The 19836-nt window shown below is 41.0% G+C and overlaps 1 protein-coding gene across 3 annotated transcripts in view; it reads left to right on the top strand.

Annotated features, from left to right (window-relative positions):
- The window catches only part of TMEM245 (transmembrane protein 245), a 103591-nt gene that overhangs the window by 54197 nt on the left and 29558 nt on the right, over positions 1-19836 (top strand). For all 3 annotated transcript variants that reach the window (XM_054500325.1, XM_063650270.1, XM_054500326.2), the window contains 5 exons: positions 3472-3562; positions 7594-7692; positions 10727-10858; positions 17376-17498; positions 17640-17785. In XM_054500325.1, coding sequence (XP_054356300.1) covers positions 3472-3562; positions 7594-7692; positions 10727-10858; positions 17376-17498; positions 17640-17785 — 591 coding nt within the window. The remainder of the gene's footprint in view (positions 1-3471; positions 3563-7593; positions 7693-10726; positions 10859-17375; positions 17499-17639; positions 17786-19836) is intronic.

The following is a 19836-nucleotide window of genomic DNA, read 5'->3' as shown; positions in this document are numbered from 1 at the left end:
ACTTTGGTGATTCATGGAAGGTCTGATTCTTTTGCAGCAGATAGGTGGGGATGGGATTGGAAATAGTAGGTGTCGGCAGGAAATGATAATGGTTTCCTGCATCTCTCAGTACTCAGTGGATTCTGTCAGGAGGAGGGCAGTTGACCTTGTGGAGGATTCATGTAGACACTCCTAGTGGAGAAGATACAGTTAAGAATAAGTCCAGATGTCCTTTCTTCCAACTTGGTGTGGTTTTATATGGCCCATATAGTCCCTTGACTTCTGCTGGATGTGCCTCGTAAGCTGGTGGGTAAATTAGACAGATTAGGATCATCTTAGTGGAGCTCTAAAGAAAATGAGGTTGTTGTACATCCTGATTCTTGTCTTCGGCAGTTGTTAGTCGGGAGCTCATTTTCTGCTTTCTCCTGACTTGTCTCAAGCCTGTTGATTCCTGTGCCTCAGGACCCTCATTAGGAGATGGCACTGAAATGGTTCTCAGTTGCACTTATCCCTTCGCTTACTTGGGAGAAACCCAGTAGGCTAAACTAAGTTGTTTTTAATCAGGGTTGTTCTCTTGGTAGGTAGTAGGTGATAGAGATTAACCTTTACCCAGGAAGGTGAAGGCAGACCAGTCTAAACTGTAGGGCATTGGTTTCTGCTGAGGGATCCCTCTTGAGTGAGTAGGAGAGTTAGTGATAGGCTGAGGCAGTGAATCTCCAAGGAAGGAGCTCAGTTCAGGGGCTGTAGGGGTGTAAGGCCGGAGTACAGCCCAGCTAAGGTGACTCCTGTGTTTCTGGCCCCATGTCTCCTGAGGGAGGCTGGGACTGAGCCAGTACCTCTACCTTGTCCCCAAAACAGCTCCTCTCATTTGTTGCTCTTAGGAAACCTGTGTGAGTACATTGGGAAAGTGTTTTCATAGTGGCCAGTAAGACATTTTCCCAGGCCCAATAGACATTTGTGAATCATTAAGGATCTGTCCAGATACCTCTATGAATCTTCACACTTTTTTTTTTTTTTGAGTTGGAGTCTTGCCCTGCCGCCCAGGTTGGAATGCAATGGCGTGAGCTCGGCTCACTGCAACCTCTGCCTCCTGGGTTCAAGCAATTGTCCTGCCTCAGCCTCCCAAGTAGCTGGGACTACAGGTGCGCACCAACACACCTGGCTAATTTTTTCATTTTTAGTAGAAACGGAGTTTCACCATGTTGGCCAGGCTGGTCACGAACTACTAACCTCAGGTGATCCACCCGCCTCGGCCTCTCAAAGTGCTGGGATTACAGGCGTGAGCCACCATGCCCTGCCCATCTTCACACTTTTGAATAACACTACAGGAGAGTGTTATCGTTATAATATATAATATCAATATAATACCAATATATCAATATAATATCAATTGTAAGTTAACCATATAATTGAAAATATTTAGCAATCCCTTCAAGCCACTGATGAATTTATAAAAGAGTAATTTGAAAGCTACTTAATTTCTCCCGAATCACATTTCAGTTTAGTGATCCAGATTTCCTGTTTATATCCTTATACTGTAAATTATTATATTTGTGTCTCTAAAAGTTTGAAATTTTGTCTTACTTGCTGAGAAATATATATATATATTTTTGAGACAGTCTTGCTCTTTTGCCCAGGCTGGAAGGTAGTGGCGTGATCTTGGCTCATTGCAACCTCTGCCTCCTGGGCTCAAGTGATTCCTGTGCCTCAGGCTCCTGAGTAGCTGGGACTACAGTTTTGTGCAACCATGCCCAGCTAATTTTTGTATTATTTAGTAGAGAGGGGATTTTGTCTTGTTGGCCAGGCTGGTCTTGAACTCCTGGCCTCAAGTGATCTGCCTGCCTTGGCCTCCCAAAGTGCTGGGATTACAGGCATGAGCCAGCGTGCTGGCCTTGCTGAGAAGTATTTGAGTGGACTGAGGAATTTGCCAAGAAGTTTCACAGATACTTTATTTGGAGTGTGGGACAAACTGGTTAATACTTAAGATTCAACCCACTACTGATTTAATAGTCTACTTTTTAATTTATTCAAAAGATCTCTTTATTTTTTCTGGTTAAAGACCACTTTCCTAGGCACCATGACTTTGTGGCTGTCAGTGGCAACTGACTTTCTCTTTATGACCATCTTTCTCATACACAGCACATAAAGTTGCTGTGAGTTGAGGATGTTGCACATTTGACTTTACCTAATTGACCCTTTTGTGTTAGATTTGTAGGATGTGTCATTTTGGGGCCTCAGGAGAGTAAATGACTAGCTTCTGCTTGCCTTCACCTTTTGGCTTCACTCTGGAATAGTTGAAATGAGGACTGTTAAATTTGTGAATGTCAACATCTCCAGCGTGTATTATTAAACAGAACAATTTAGATAATATGTGAACATATTTTCTCTTGTGGAAAACATTAGAATTGTGTAAAGGATTCTTGATTAAGATATATGGTACAGCCTGCTTAGTCAACAGAAGAATGAGGAGGCCACCTCTCACTGCACAAGTAAAGCTTGTGGGCTATAGAGTTCCTTGCATAGTTGGAGCTTTGCTCAGGAATTCTATCTTTAAAAGATCTTCAGTGGATAACCAAGTTGAGGATAATGATTCACCTTCTTCATTTCCTGCATTCTTTCTGATTTCTTCACTTCCTTAGATCATTGATTCTCAAACTGTAGCATACATGAGCATCACCTGCAAGGCTTGTTAAGGTACAGATTGCTGGGCCCTAGTCATGTTCCTTTTTCAGTAGATCTAGGTTTGGGCCCCCAATTTTTCATTTCTAACAGGTTTCCAAAAAGTTCTGATGCTGCTGGTTTGTGGACCACACTTTGAGAACCCTGTTCCAGATGTTGAATATCCCAGTCTCCCAGAACCATTTTCTTTGGTGCTGAATAAGGCAGATGACTCAGGACATGTGAACAGAGAAACCAGGCAGAGTAGAATGAAAGGGAGGTTGTGGGGAAAGTGGGTCTAAAAGCTAAGGAAACATTGAGGCCTGGTGCCATGGCTCATGCCTGTAATCCCAGAACTTTGGGAGGCTGAGGCGGGTGGATCACTTGAGATCAGGAGTTTGAGACCAGCCTGACTAACATGGTGAAACCCTGTCTTTACTAAAATACAAAATTAGCCAGGCGTGGTGACATGCCTGTAATCTCAGCTACTTGGGAGGCTGAGGCAGGAGAATCACTTGAACCCAGGAGGTGGAAGTTGCAGGGTTGCACCGAGCCAAGATCGTGCCATTGCACTCCAGCCTGGGCAACAAGAGTGAAACTCCATCTCAAAAATAAAATAAAATAAGTAAAAGCTAAGGAAAGATTGAAAGGACATCCTGAATGTTAGAGACTTAGGACAGTTAAGCCTGGAAGTCCTGCTCATGATACTTTGGTATCTGTGTATTGATGAATGGTCAACAGTCTGTTATGGATTAAGCATATCAAGTTCAAAGCATTATTGGTACACTACACAGAAAGTGTACTTTTTTCATTTTTTTCTTTGTTTTACATTAGTTGGCTTCCTGAGGCTCAGGTAGTCCAAAGAGCCCTGAATTCTGCGGCTAACAACGTGTATCAGTATGGACGAGAATGGATAACTCACAAGGTAAGGGAAGAAACTTTCTTTGTGGCTTTCTCTTTTCAGGGTCTTTACTGGTGGTTGCTTGTTGCTTTGATAAAACATAAGTAGAAATGCTATTCACAGCAGTAAATAGGCTTAAATAAACAGGTAAGCAACATACAATGAAATCTTCTGAAAGATCACATTGAATGGGGTAGTAGCCTGAACAGTCTGAGAAGGTTGGTCATGGACTTTTTCAAGATAGATCTGATTCATTACTTGTGAGTTAGGACAGAATGATCACTTGGTTTGGGTAGTCAAATAAGCTTTGTAGAGAAAAAGGTATTAATGCATATTAAATCTTATTATCTGCTGGTAACTATCTTTGGCAGTTTCCAGTTATTTTCATTTAATATTTGTTTTTTTTCTTTTACTGTTTCTAAGAAGCCTGCAGTATGAGTTATTTTGCCTGCTTTGCAGATGAGGAAACAAGACTCAGCAAGGCTGAGTCAATTCCCAGTGGTCATGTAGTAAATTGCAGAGTTTGGTTTGAAACTGAAGCTTAACTTCAAATCCTTTGTTTCTACTGTAGCGTGCTTGCAGTGTGTGCCCAGAACTGGAATAAGTGCTTTTGATGTGGCACTTGAGATAAACGTTGAAGGAATGGCAGATCAAGGAAGAGTGGATTTTAAGAAGGGTATTTATGTGAGCCAAGATGCAGAGACAGGAGTGTGCTTGAAGAGATGATTGAGATGCTGAGACAGGAGTGTGCTTGAGGAAATGATCTTGACTGAAGTGGAGGGAGCTTTGTGAGGGGGAAATGAATGATAGAGGAAAAGACAGCACAGTTAAGGATTAGATTCCACAATATGGATTTGGGATATTCTTTCCCTCCCTAGTTTTGCCTGTAGGAATAAAGGTAATTTGCACTTTTAGTATACTGAAATAATTAGGATTATGTAAGAATCGACAAGATTTGTTGCAGTAAGACTTGGGCCCAGAAAAATATATTAGTATGTGATTCCATATTGAAAATTCAAAAACAAAATCTAAAAAAATAATATTATGGAAGATACTCTGTATACACATATATGGAATCAGGCCGGTCATGGTGGCTCACGCCTATAATCCGAGCACTTTGGGAGGCCAAGGCAGGTGGCGGATCATGGGGTCAAGAGTTCGAGACCAACCTGACCAACACGGTGAAACCTGGTGTCTACTAAAAATACAAAAGTTAGCCAGGCGTGGTTGCGCACGCCTGTAATCCCAGCTACTCAGGAGGCTGAGGCAAGAGAATCGCTTGAACTCGGGAGGCAGAGGTTGCAGTGAGCCGAGATCATGCCACTGCACTCTACTCTGAGTGACAGCGAAACTCCATCTCAAAAAAAAAAAAAAAGAAAAAAAAATTAGGTGAGCTTATTTACCTCAAATTAGATGGCTCTCAAATGATGTTCTGACTATGCTTCATGCTTGGTTGCCTCTCATATGCAGAGGCATATCAGGCACCACCAACAGTACTTGTGTTTCAGTGATGCGTTTTTTTTTCTCTCTTTTTGTGGAGAGGGAGTCTTGCTCCGTTGCCCAGGCTGGAGTGCAGTGGCGTGATCTCACCTCAGTGCAACTTCCACCTCCTAGGCTCAAGTGATCCTACCACTTCAGCCTCCTGAATAGCTGGAACTATAGGCATGCACCACCATGTCTGGCCAATTTTTCTGTTTTTTATAGAGACGTAGTTTCACCATGTTGCCCAGGCTGGTCTCGAACTCCTGTGCTTACACAATCCTTCCACCATGGCCTCCCAAAGTGCTATGATTACAAGGCATGAGCCATGATGCCTGGCCAAATGGCTTTATTATATTGAGTATTTCGTTTTCAGTTTACGAATAAATCAAATATAAAGGAACAAATATGAACAGATATGTTTGCGTTGAATATGTCTAGTAACTGGTTCACATATCTGTAAGGCCAGCATCAAATAGACAAAGAGTAAGGAAATAGATGTTGTAAACTAACATGGGAAAATGGTCACTCCTTTCATTACTAAAGAAGAAAATAATAAATAATGGCTACATTTCACACCTCTTAAATTCCCTAAAAATTTTCCAGTTAGTTCATAAGGCTTTGAGGAAATTGGGTCATTTATGTAATTTTAGAAAGCATTAATTGGTATATTTCTTATTATAGAAGTCAGTTTACCAGTGCATAGCAAGAGCCATTAAAATGCTCATTTTTGACTGGGTGTGGTGGCTCATGCCTGTAATCCCAGCACTTTGGGAGGCCGAGGCAGGAGGATCACTTGAGCCCAGACCAGCTTGGGCAACATAGTGAAACCTTGTCTCTACAAAAAATAAGAAAATTAGCTGTGTGTGGTGTCAGTGCGCCTGTGATCCCAGCTACTCGGGTGTCTTAGGTGGCAGGATCGCTTGAGCCTGGGAGGTCCAGGCTTCAATGAGCCATGATCATGCCACTGCACTCCGGCCTGGGTGACAGAGTGAGACCCTGTCTCAAAAAAAACAAAACAAAAACTCATTTTATTTGGTTCCAGTACATTTATTTATGTCACAAGTAACCCTGCAATGAACATCCATATATATCCTTAAAAACTGTGTAAAAGGATGTTCATTGCAGTGTTATGACATTAAAAATTAGGATTCATGGGTGGGCGCGGTGACTCACACCTGTAATCCCAGCACTTGTGAGGCTGAGGTAGGCAGATCAGTTGAGGTCAGGAGTTCAAGACCAGCCTGGCCAACATGGTGAAACCCCGTCTCTACTAAAAATACAAAAATTAACTGGATGTGGTGGCGCACGCCTGTAATCCCAGCTACTCAGGAGGCTGAGACAGGAGAATTGCTCGAACCTGGGAGGCAGAGGTTGCAATGAAAGTCGAGACTGCACCACTGCACTTCAGCCTGGGTGACAGAGCAAGACTCTATCTCAAAAAAAAAAAGGATTTATTGTATATCCTTAGAGTGGGTAATGATCAGCTAATACCAGAACGTAATGAATTAATATAAAAGTATTAAAGATGAAGGTTAGTGATGAAGGCTAAAGATTGAATGTTTATAATGCAGTAGAAAATGTAGAATTCTACATTGTCTCTATGTAAATAGGCAGAAAGTTGCAGAGGAAATGGAAAAATGGAAACAGTTGTATTAAGGAAGTGGGCCTACAAATTTCTTTTAGGAATTCTTTGGGTTTTTTTTTTTTCTGAGACCAGGTCTTACTCTGTTACTCAGGCTGGAGCACGTTGGTGTGATCACAGCTCACTGCGGCCTCAATCTCCTGGACTCAGGTGATCCTCTCACCTCAGTCTCCCGAGTAGCTGGGACTGCAGGCATGCACCACCACACCTGCTAATTTTTTTGTATTTTTTGTGGAGGTGGGGTTTTGCCATGTTGCTCAGGCTGATCTCAGACTCCTGGGTTCAAGCGATCTGCCCACCTCAACCTCTGAAAGTGTGAAAATTGTTCTTTATATTATAATATGGTTTTAATAATAACTAAGTGGGACAACATCTTATAATGATAGCCTTCCTCTAAGTTATGTTGTCTCAGTGTACTTGATTTCCACAAACCTGAGGCCAGTCTGATCAATTGTAAATGAGACCGGACATCTCTCAGCATGCAAATGGAGGGAAGGATTTGTGTTTATAGCCAACATCCTAAAATTTTACTTAAAGTTCTGTGGTAATTCTTAATAATAGAGATAAATGTAACATGAGACATATGTATAATGGAAGGGCACTGGGATTACAGGGGAAAGATTTTTCTCTGGACAGGTAAGATCAGATAAGTCAGCAATCATGGCTTCATTTGCACCATTCTCTGATAGCGTGAGGTAGCTCTCTTAGAGACCTGAGAATAGAGCAAAGAAAATAGAAGCAAAAAGATGAGAAAGGAAATTTACTGGGAATATTCAGGAATAGATTTAAGGAAAGAACGTAGTATGGCTAGAGATAAATAGTCTGGAACATTTTTGTTTGCTTTGGAACAAATGTAAATACCCAGCATATATTAATTTTACTCTGTTGTTGCCTGAAATATTGTACCAGGTCGTATCTGTGTTTTTTCTAGCTCCATAAAATTCTAGGAGATAAGGTGAACAATACTGCTGTAATTGAAAAGCAAGTACTAGAACTTTGGGACAGACTGTATCACTCTTGGTTTGTAAAGGTAAGTTATTTTAGCTAAGGTTTTCTGTTGTAAACTAATAAAGTCCTTTTATTGACTCATCAACTAGATAGGATTATATTCACAGTGGGATTTCATTCATGGAAATTTTAAAACAGCAAAACCTTAAGCCTCAGGTCTCTAAAAGTCAGTGTGAATTGATGGTTAGTCTCCATGGCAGAACCTGCCTATCTCTCTGGTGCGTCAGTATTCCATCCTCAGTCTGTTGTCATGGACATCTCATCCTCTAGACTAGCTCTGTGTAGGAGAAGTGTAATGCAAGCCACATAAGGTAATGTTAAATTTTCTAGTACTTATACTAAACGAATTTTACCTGTTTTAGTTTTTTAGTGATATTTTATTTAACCCAATATACCCCAAATACTATTATTTTAATATATAATCATTAGAAAAAATTTAATAAGATATTTTATATTCTTTTTTTTTCCATACTGTCTTTGAAATCTAGCATGCATTTTATACCAGCAGCACATCTCAGTTTTTGAGCTAGCCATATTTTAAGTGCTCAGTAGCCACATGTGGCTAGCTCCTACTGGCTACTGTTTTAGACAGTACAACTGTAGGCATTAATAACTTTTCTTTGAGGAAGTGAAACTGAATCTAAAAGCTTAGAGATCTTTTATTTTTTATTATTATTTATTTATTTATTTATTTTTTGAGACAAGGTCTCGCTCTGTCACCCAGACTGGAGTGCAGTGGTGTGATGTTGGCTTACTATAACATACTCCGTCTCTTGGGCTCGAGTGATCCTCCTGCCTCAGCCTCCTGAGTAGCTGGGATTACAGGTGCATGCCACCATGCCTGGTGAATTTTTTTGTATTTTTTGTAGAGACAGGGTTTTGCCATGTTGCCCAGACTATCCTATACACTGGATCTGGCAGGGCCTGTGGGCTAGCAGGAGCCGTGCTGTGTATAGAGTGGGCAGAGTTGGTGGTGATGATTCTCAGAGTTGATGTAAGGAGAGCAAGTATATATATAAGTCTCTTAATGTAGGGTGGAGGGGGAGGAGGGTTGATTTTAAATTTGAATTTGTTGCTTAGTGACTTGTTTGGGATTATGTACTCTTGCTTTGGGATGAGTTGAAGGAAGATTGTTAGGTTTTATAGATTTCAAAGACTTGGGAAAAAATATTCAGGGAATATCTAGGTGAGTATCATAGATTTGATCCCATCTGCTGAATAACCAGATAATTAGAAAGGTATATCTATTTCTTTTGCTAACTCTGGGGCTTCTGCTTACAAATAGCTTTTATTACCCCTCACACCTCCTGAGTTTTATTTTATAGTAGAGGAAGGTCAGTGTTTCATAAGTATAGGTTTGTTAAATGGTTAAGTACAGTTGTCCCCCAGTATCATGGGCGATCGGTCCTAAGACACCCCACTGGTACCAAAATCCAGGGATGCTCCGGTTCTTTGTACAAAATTGGCATATTTGTTGGCTGGGCCTGGTGGCTCATGCCTCTAATCCTGGCTATTTGGGAGGCTGAAGTGGGAGGATCACATGAGGCGGGGAGCTTCAGACCAGTCTGGGCAACATAGTGAGACCCCATCTCTATAAAAAATTAGCTGGTTGTGGTGGTGTGCGCCTGTAGTCCTAGCTACTCAGGGAGACTGAGGCGGGAGGATCATTGAAGCTCAGGAGTTGGAGGCTGCAGTGAGCTATGACTGCACCATTGCACTCCAGTCCAGCCCGGTGACGGGGCAAGCAAGACGCTGTCTCTAAAAAAAGAAGACAACATTCCTACCATCATGCTTGTCTAATTTTTAAATTTTTATAAAGGTAGGATCTCACTATGTTACCTGGGTTGGTCTTGAACTCCTAGGCTCCAGTGATCCTCTTGCTTCAGCCTCCCAAAGTGGTAGGATTACAGATGAGAGCCATTTTACCTGGCCCTTATTTCTTTCAAATTTAGTTATTCTCGTATCTCTGCCAATGTCTTCCAGATAGATAAATTCTATTTACTGCCTTACATTTGCTTGTTATATTCTTCTGTCCTCATTTTCCTTATCTTGTATGGTAAATTAAAAAGAAAAATGAGGGCCGGGCGCGGTGGCTCATGCCTGTAATCCCAGCACTTTGGGAGGCTGAGGCGGGCGGATCATGGGATCAGGAGATCAAGACCATCCTGGCTAACACAGTGAAACCCCGTCTCTACTAAAAATACAAAAAAAAAATTAGCCAGGCGTTGTGGCAGGCGCCTGTAGTCACAGCTACTCAGGAGGCTGAGGCAGGAGAATGGCATGAACCCAGGAGGCAGAGTTTGCAGTGAGCTGAAATCGCGCCACTGCACTCTAGCCTGGGCGATAGAGCGAGACCCTGTCTCAAAAAAAAAAAAAAAAAAAGAGGAAAGGAGGAAAAAGCAAAGATGGGAGATCAAGAGAAAGGTGGAGGGCCTAAAAACTAAAAAAAAAAAGGAAAGTAAATGCTGTTTAGTGTGTTGTAGATACTGAGAAATAAGATGTGTTTGCAAATGTATTTGGGAGGGAAGCACTGGAGCAAGACTTAGACAAGGTACCTAGAATATAAACAAAATAATTTTATATTTCAGGTCTTTAAATGGAGTTCGTAGCTGATTTCTTTTTTCTTTTTTAGACAGAGTCTCACTCTGTCGCCCAGGCTGGAGTGCCGTGGCGCATTCTTGGCTCACTGCAACCTCCGCCTCCTGGATTCAAGCAATTCTCCTGCCTCAGCCTCCTGAGTAGCTGGGATTACAGGCACGTGCCACCACGCCTGGCTAATTTTTGTATTTTTAGTAGAGATGGGGTTTCACCACGTTGGTCAGGGTGGTCGCAAACTCCTGACCTCGTGATACACCTGCCTCGGCCTCCCAAAGTGCCAGGATTACAGACGTGAGCCACCGCACCCGGCCTTAGCTGATTTCTAGATAATGCAAAGTTCTTTTCCTTGGAGTACTTACTGAAGTGATTAAGGGGACCTGAAGCAAAATGTGACATTTATACTTTTTGTTCTTCAGATTAAGATGGGAATTTCATGTCTGCACTGTTTTATTCCATAGAATGTAACACACTCTGGAAGGCACAAAGGACAGAAGTTGCATGTCAGTCGTCAGAATAGCTGGCTGGGAGACATTCTGGACTGGCAGGATATTGTTTCCTTTGTTCACGAGAACATCGAGACATTTCTTTCGGTAAGAAATAGCATTTATAGTTAAGCTGAAGTTCAAAATAAAAACAAACTGTAATTCCAACTTTTCTTCATACACTTTGAGGCCTCATCTATCCTGTTTTTAACATCATGACATTTACATGTTTGAGAACTCTAAATGCACTAGGATGATGTTCAAAAGCCATAGGCTTCAGGTGTCACTCCCTTGGTATTTCCCCTGTGGTGGTAGAGTAACTGAGAGATGACCAGGATGTCTCCAGCTGGACTTATGGAGAGGCACCTGCCTTTGTGTTGTGCGAAGACCCTTGACCAGATGGAAATACGGTTCCAGTTACATTGGAGGGATGGGATGTGTTGAATGCTTAGCTTGTTACCTTCCCACCTAACCTCCCACCATGCACCATCACCTCTGCAATCTTTGCAGCATTCCTAAGTGCTAACTACTGCTCCTCCTCATTCCATACCATATTTTGTATGCTGTCTTGGCATGTAGAATTTCACAGAGAGCAATTTTCTTGTGCATAAACTTGTGACTTTCATCAAGTGAACAAAAATTGAGGTTTGCCATGCTAAACTTTTTAAAATTAATTAATTAATTTTTTTTTGAGACGGAGTCTCATTCTGTTGCCTAGGCTGGAGTGCAGCAGTGTGATCTCAGCTTACTGCAATTTCCACCTCCCGGGTTCAAGCAATTCTCCTACCTCAGCCTCCTGAGTAGCTGGGATTACAGGCGTGCCCCACCACACCCAGCTGATTTTTTTTTTTTTTTTTTTGCATTTTTAGTAGATACGGGATTTCTCCATGTTGGCCCAAGCTGGTCTTGAACTCCTGACCTTAAGTGATCTGCCGGCCTTGGCCTCCCAAAGTGCTGGGATTATAGGTGTGAGCCATCACACCTGGCCTAAATTTAATTTTTATCAAAGTAATACATGACCATAACTGAAAAGGCAGCAACGCTGAAAGATTTTAATAAACAGCAGTGCCCTGCTGTATGCTTCCCAATTTCCCATCTTTTCTTTACAAACAACTGTCAATTCTTTTAGCTTTCCCTGGGTATTTACCTCTGAATTTCTAAAATAATGTTTATGCTACTCTTGCTTTGTTTTGCGGTTTTAGATGTTATCTTTTGGCTTCTTAATGTGGAAGATGAAGTGTTGTTAATCAGATGTTGGGATTTTAACACGGATTCCTTAATTTTGAAAGCCTCTTTTCTGTTTTCTGTCTCTTTGTTTTCTTTTCCCCCTGAGAAATAGCTTCAACTTGCCTTTGAAACAGTGATTGAGGCCGGGCGTGGTGGCTCATGTCTGTAATCCCAGCACTTTGGGAGGCTGAGGTGGGTGGATCACCTGAGGTTGGGAGTTTGAGATCAGCCTAACCAACATGGAGAAACCCCGTCTCTACTAAAAATACAAAATTAGCTGGGCATGGTGGCGCATGCCTGTAATCCCAGCTACTTGGGAGGCTGAGGCAGGAGAATCGCTTGAATCTGGGAGGCGGAGGGTGCGGTGAGCTGAGATTGCGCCATTGAGCTCCAGCCTGGGTAACAAGAACGAAACTCCATGTTAAAAAAAAAAAAGAAAGAAAAAAAAGAAACCATGATTGAAATTTTTGTTTCTGCTGTCATACTTGTAATATCCAACAGCTCTTTCTTCTGAACCATCCTTTTTTACTTACTTGAGAATATTACTAATAAAATATTTAAAATGACTTCTGCTCTCTCTTTGCTTTGAGTTTCTTTAAAGTTTGTTTTGCTTTCTCTTTTGTTACCTGTCTGATGATCCTTGGCAGTGTGTTCCTTTTTAAGAGTGCAACACTAAAAGCAGCTGGAAGGTCCCTGCCAGGTCAGCCTGTAGAAAAGCCCATTAGTCAGCAGGTTCCACCCAGTATCCTGGACCTTCCAGTTGCCTCTTTAATGCCAATGCATACACAAAATAGTGTATCATATAAGAATACCTTTGAATGTTTGCTTTCCCCCAAAATTCAGGTGTGTTAACTAAAAGTTATTGAATCCCTTTTTGTTTTGTTTTGTGACTGTAATCGTTGAACTTAAAAGCGTCTGTTATTGATGAATGAAGTGACAGTGTTGAATCATATTAAGATAGATGATAAAGAAACATGATTAAATTTTATAAATTCTTATGGAAAGAGAAGAGGCAGTTTTTGAAACTAAAATAACACTTTTGCCATGTAGTCCCTCAAAAAGAAAAGTACAATTTCTGTATCCCTAAACACATTTAAATATTGAGTAATGAACAGTTCAGGGAACAGATGATTATGTAGTAGTTTTTGTATGAAATATTTTGTGTCAAATATTGTGCTAGGTGCTTACTAATTTCCAATTTAATTCTCCCAGTGATTCGTAAAAGTAGTATAGTTGCCTTCATTTTAATAACAAAAAAAACAGGCTCACAGGTGTTAAATAGTTAGCATGGTAAATAACAGTTGATATTCAAATTCAGTTCATCTTTCCTTGGCTCCAGAGGCCAGACTTTTTATATAATGTTGTATTATTTTTCAAACTGTATTTCATCCTCTAGAGAACTCAACATTTCTTAGTCTCATACCTTTATATTTTTATTTGCTTTGTCAGTTTTTTTTTTTTTTTTTTTTGGATATTCTTGTAAATAGGTGGCTTAGGGCCAGTCTTGTTCATGAAATCTTCCCAGTGTATTTCAGAACACATTGAGGTTTCTCTACATTCAGACTCCTTTTGCATTTATTGTTTTCACCCTTTTGATACCTGAACATATTTTACCTTCTTTTTCAATTTTTGACACTTTAGTGTTTATACCCAATCTTCTGGACTAGATTGTAAGTTTTTGGAGGTAGAAGGAATCTCATATATCACTACCTTAGAATTTAGTATGGTGTTAGGTCCTCAATTAAACTAATTAAGAGAAGCACATTAGGCTGTAGTGCAGTAGTTTGACTGTGGCTTACTGCATCCTCGACCTCCTGGGCTCAAGCCATCCTCCCGTTTCATCCTCCTCCTCCTTCCCCCCGAGTAGCTGGGACTACAGGCATACACCACCACACCCAGCTGATTTTTAAATTTTTTGCAGAGATGGGGTCTTGCTATGTTGCACGGGCTGGTCTTGAACTCCTGAGCCCAGGCTGTTCTTTCACCTTGGCCTCCCAAAGTGCTGGGATTACAGGCATGAGCCACCGTGCCCAGCCAATAATTATTGTTGTATTTAGAAATAACAGTGGCTGAGTTGAAATGGCATTTTGAGGTCACGTGACTCATGTCCCTTCCTTTATAGATAAGAAAGATTGGAACTAGAGAAGATAGCAGAGCTCATGTGGTCCATTGTCTCCAGGCTCCCTCCCAAGTCTCTGAGGCAGACAGAGGTGGCTCAGTTCTGCCAGGAGAGACATTTTCCCTTATTTAGACCTCTGCATTCCTGCAATGTCCTCTTCCTCCTTTGTTTTTCTAAACTGTTGCATTTGACTCTCCTTCACTGGCTCCATAGAAGGTGGGCTGATGGCTCTTAATAAGTACTGGGAAACGAAATTAATAATCAAAAGGTTGTTTGGTGAGTGGTGGACTCAGAGTAAAGGGCTGCAGAGCCACTGGAGATGGTGAGGCCTTGTTGGTCAGTTCTTATCCACAGTAGAGACCACCGTTCATGACCACATTGCTTAGTTGGTTCAGTAAGTCTCTTGGGCTTTTTGTATGTTTCATAATGAACTCTTTGTGACGTTCTTCCAGTACTTACATTGCTATTGTTGATTAAACTGATACCAAACCTGGCTCATGTTTTCTACTTCTGAGTTAGGATCCTTTTTTTTCCCCCTCAGAGACAGAGTCTCGCTTTGTCACCCAGTCTGGAGTGCAGTGGCATGATCTCAGCTCACTGCAACCTCCACCTCCTGGGTTCAAGAAATTTTTGTGCCTCAGCCTCTTGAGTAGTTGGGATTACAGGCATGCGCCACCACATTCAGCTAATTTTTTTAGTATTGTTAGTAGACATGGGATTTCACCATGTTGGCCAGGCTGGTCTCAAACTCCTGGCTTCAACTGATCTGCTCACCTTGGCCTCCCAAAGTGCTGGGATTACAGGTGTGAGCCACCGCACCCAGCCTGAGTTGGGATACATTTTGTCTCCATAAATCTGTTTTGTTTTCAGAGTTTCATGGGCCTTGCTATCGTGCCTGCCTTTACCCATTTTCTCCTCTTTAAGCCTGGCATATAAATTAAAACCACTTGACTTTAAGGATTTAGTTAATATTCTAGAAATGTTTCTTCCTCTATTTTCTCCAGTTGATTCCTTTTCTTTTTTTCTTTCAAATAGGAAAGATTACTTTTTTGTTGTTGGAGACTACCAGTCTAAAATTAGTGTATTTAGTTAATTTCTTAAGAATTACCATAAGGTATTTTCTCTCAGTGCAACCCAGAAACTATTTAAAAATTTTTTTTTTTAATAAAAATTCCAAAATGACTGAAGCTGCAAAGAGAATGCTTGTCAAATCACAAGTGAAGGCATTGTTGGCTTGTTTCTTGGTACTGATGGCATTGTTCATTTATTCTTTATCCCACGAGGTCAAATAGTCAATCTTGCATATTTTTGTAGGCATTGTGAAGCATTTTCAAGATTTTATGTAAGGAGTTTTTGTAAATGAAACCAGCCTGCCAGAGTTCTCTTATGAAACTGAGCTGAGGTTTGCAAGAAATGCCGAGGGCAACAAAATATGCCTTTATAAATGGCACATCTGAAGTAGGAAAGGAATGGAGAGGACTTTTCATAGAACAGATGGACATATGACAAAAACCAGAACTGCTGTTTTGGGAAGGGCACCAAAACAAAAATCAGATGTTGTGAGTTCTGCCCCACAACACTTAAGCTCTAAGCTCTAGTTCCACTTACTAGCTTTGTGCCTTTGGGCAAGTTGTCTAAAAATTTGTGAGCTACAAATTATGTATCTATAAAATAGAGATAATATCATCTGCATTTCTTCGTTCACAGCATTGTTGGGAGGTCTATGGAAGCATTTTAGAAATGGTAATGGGAGGTGTTTTTCTGGCCATTTTGCTTTTGTATTTTTCATTAAGAGGAAGGATAGTCCACGTGGAAAGAATAGAACAGATAATATAATAAGGGGATTTGAGATAGTAAATGAAATGTGCAGGTATGCTATAAATATTGTACCTCTCCTTTATTAATGTTTAACATCTATGAGAAACCTTCCTCATGATATCTGGTTCTAGTGAATATGTAGGTGACAAATCAGCTGAACTCAGTAGACCTCAATATACTGGTCATTGCCTGTCTCAGGAAAGATTTTTGGCCTCAGAGCACTGCTCTTGTCCCTGTCTGTTGATTGCTTTTCTTGTGATTTAATGAAGTCATTGAGATGATGCTTTTTATATTTGTAGATAGCTCTAAGTTGGAAATGGCAAGGGTGGGGGCTAGGCAGCCAGTAAAGCAAATACTGGAATGTCATGGCCTGCACTTAGGATCCTACAAGATAAATATAACCACAGGTTGTACTCTAGCATATTCCCCAGGAGGTAAAGTCATGGCGTGTGTCACATAATAATGTCTCTGTTAATGATGGGCCACATAATGCAATCATGGTCCCATAAGACTATAGTACTGTATTTTTACTGTACCTTTTAGATGTTTAGATATACAAATACCTGTATTGTGGTTGCCTGTGGTATTCAGTACAGTAACATGCTACAAAGGTTTGTAGTTTAGGAGTAGTAGGTTGTATCTTATAGCCTATATGTGTGCTAGGCTTTACCATTTAGGTTTGTATCAGTACACTCTATGACATTTGCAGGACGAAATTGCCTAATGACACATTTCTCAGAATATATCTCCATAATTAAGTGATGCATGACTATATTTTTTCTCCGCTTGTGATTTTTACATAATCTACAATGATATATGTGTGTGTGTGTGTGTGTGTGTATATATATATATATATATTTTTTTTTTTTTTTTTTTTGAGACAGAGTTTTGCTCTTGCTGCCCAGGCTAGAGTGCAATGGTGGGATCTTGGCTCACTGCAACCCCTGCCTCCTGGGTTCAAGCGATTCTCCTGCCTCAGCCTCCCAAGTAGCTGGGATTACAAGCATGCTTGGCTAATTTTGTATTTTTAGTAGAGACAGGGTTTTACTATGTTGGTCAGGCTGGTCTGGAACTCCTGACCTCAGGTGATCCACCCGCCTCAGCCTCCCAAAGTGCTGGGATTACAGGCATGAGCCACCATGCCCCACCAATTATATATAAAATTTTTTAATCCTGTTTTTTAAATTTAGCATTTCATTGTAAAATATTTTCCCATGTTATAACAGTGATGTTTTTAATTGCTGTCTATATTATTTGGTGTGGATTTACTATTTTCTTTACTATTGATTATACAACTGTTTTTGGTTGATTTTTTTTTTTTTAATTTTCATTTGAAATAATCCTCGGTTCTTAGCTTTTCAGTTCATGGTACTAAAACACTGTATTAAAAGCACATTAGATGGCTGTAGAAACTTTTTTCATGAGGATTGGTTCTGATATCCAGCTTTCCTTCCTTGTCAGATCTTGGAGTCTCTGTGGATCGTTATGAGCCGGAACGTGAGCCTGCTGTTCACCACTGTCACTACACTCTTGACCATCCTCTTCTACAGCGGGACAGCCCTTCTCAATTTTGTACTCTCTCTGGTATGTCCACATAGATAAGTACACATCACGTTTCCTTCCCTGTTAAAGCATATTTCTGGTTTCATTCGCAATTGCAGATGTCTGTCTTCCTGTAGTTTCCAAATATGATTTTTTTAGGAGATGTTGTCCTTTGTTTTGCAGATAATTTTCCTGACCACACTATTTTATCTATTAAGTTCCAGTGATGAGTACTACAAGCCAGTGAAGTGGGTGATAAGCCTGACTCCACTATCTCAGCCAGGTCCTTCTTCTAATATTATTGGCCAGTCTGTGGAAGAAGCTATCAGGTAGGGATAAGGTTTATGCTATTCTTATTTCTCCCAGAATTTTTTTTCCATGATAAGCCTGTTTTTTGTCATGAGTATCCTGATAACATTCAGTGCTGTACTCGTGAAGGACTCTGGTATTTTCAAGGTTTTCATCTCATTTTGAGAGGATAAATATGAACAGTGCAGTTGTGAATAAGAAAAAGATTCAGGCCAGGTACAGTGGCTCATGCCTTTAATTCCAGCAATTGAGATTGCTTGAGGCAGGAAGATTGCTTGAGGCCAGGAGTCTGAGATCAGCTTGGACAACATAGTGAGACCCTATCTCTATAAAAAAATTTTAAAAATTATCTGGGCTTGGTGGCATGCTCCTGTAACCCCAGCTACTTGGGAGGCTGAGGCCAGAGGCTTGCTTGAGGAACTTGAGGTTACAGTGAGCTGTGATCACGCCACTGCACTCCAGCCTTGGTGACAGAGCAAGATCCTGTTTCTTTGTTTTTTTGGAGATGGATTGCAGTGGTGTAATCTTGGCTCAGTGCAGTCTCCGCCTCCAGAGTTCAAGTGATTCTCCTGCTTCAGCCTCCCAAGTAGCTGGGATTACAGGCGTGCACCACCACACCCAGTTAATTTTTGTATTTTTGGTAGAGATGAGGTTTTACCATATTGGCCAGGCTGGTCTCAAACTCCTAACCTTAAGTGATCTGTCTGCCTCGGCCTCCCAAAATACTGGGATTACAGGCATGAGCCACCATGCCCGGCCAAGACCCTGTTTCTTAAAAAACAAAAAAACAGACTGGGCGCAGTGGCTCACACCTGTAATCCCAGCACTTTGGGAGGCTGAGGCAGGAGCATTGTTCAAGCTCAGGAATTTGACACAACCTGGGCAGCATAGCGAGACCTTGTCTCTACTAAAAATAAAAAAGATTAGCCAGGCATGATGGTGTGAAAGCTGTAGTCCCAGCTACTTAAGAAGCTGAGGTGGTAGGATTGCTTGAGCCTGGAAGATGGAGGCTGCAGTGAACTTGGTCACAACCACTGCAGTGCAGCCTAGGCAACAGAGTAAGACCCTATCTCAAAAACAAAACAAAACTTAACAATTCAAAGCAGTTTTGATAACCTTCTCTCAAACCTGTGATTTACAAAGATGTAATGGTCTATCTCCATCAGCTTTCCATCAGCAGGATCTTAGACTAGCTGTTAGCGTCAAGTCACTTGCTTAAGAGAACCCCCGCTTCCACCACCCCCATCTCCAACTTCTTTCAGAACCCTCTGCTGTCAGGAGTTCTAGCTTTGCTCCAGAAGGAGAGTAGGTGGACTTCCTGTTTCTCCTCTATCCTACAGCCAAGCTGTGCCCTCTGCAAGGAGTAGGTTGGATACTGGAAATGCAGAATCGTTGTTTATCTCTTAAGTTATAGGCTCTGTATGCACTGGAGGTTCTGGCCAGAAACTTTTTCATTATGAATTGTGGCATCCATGTATTTACAGGCTTTGTTTCTGAATGAATTTCTTCAACTTTTCCTCCCTATAAGCTCTTTCCAGGTCGTTGGCTCTTGACTTCCTTTATCTTTTCCTCTTCATCATTTCTGGTAGGGAGGGCCCTTTTGCAGAGCAGGCCTCTCTCAGCCCCTCCTGTAATCCCTGTCATCATTCCTCATTAACAAGACTCAACTACATTTTTACTTCTTATGAATACATCTCAAACCCTCCTATTGTCCATTAGAGCTCCTTTTTCTAATATGTTGTTAACCAGGTGGTCTTAAGCATCTCTTGAATAGCGAATCTTTGGCTGGCATTTCTGTCTCCACATACTTTTAATAAATATTGTCTGGAACTAGTCTTCCACAGAAATCTTGATTTTTTTTTTTTTCTCTGATAATTGTACCTGATTGATCTTGGTATATTTTTTCACTGTGTTCATGTAATAGCTAGGGAGAATCCCATTCGATTGTTAGAAAACCTTCAGTTACATTCAAACAGGATGCATGCTCCTAAAATACAATGTCTGTAGAACTTTTGCTAAGTTCTCTCCCCTTTTCCTACTAGCAAGGCCTGGGTAAGGTCTTCACCAATAC

This window comes from Pongo pygmaeus, chromosome 13 (assembly GCF_028885625.2).
Source record: "Pongo pygmaeus isolate AG05252 chromosome 13, NHGRI_mPonPyg2-v2.0_pri, whole genome shotgun sequence".
Classification (NCBI taxonomy): domain Eukaryota; kingdom Metazoa; phylum Chordata; class Mammalia; order Primates; family Hominidae; genus Pongo; species Pongo pygmaeus.
This window is presented reverse-complemented; position numbering and strand designations above follow the sequence as displayed.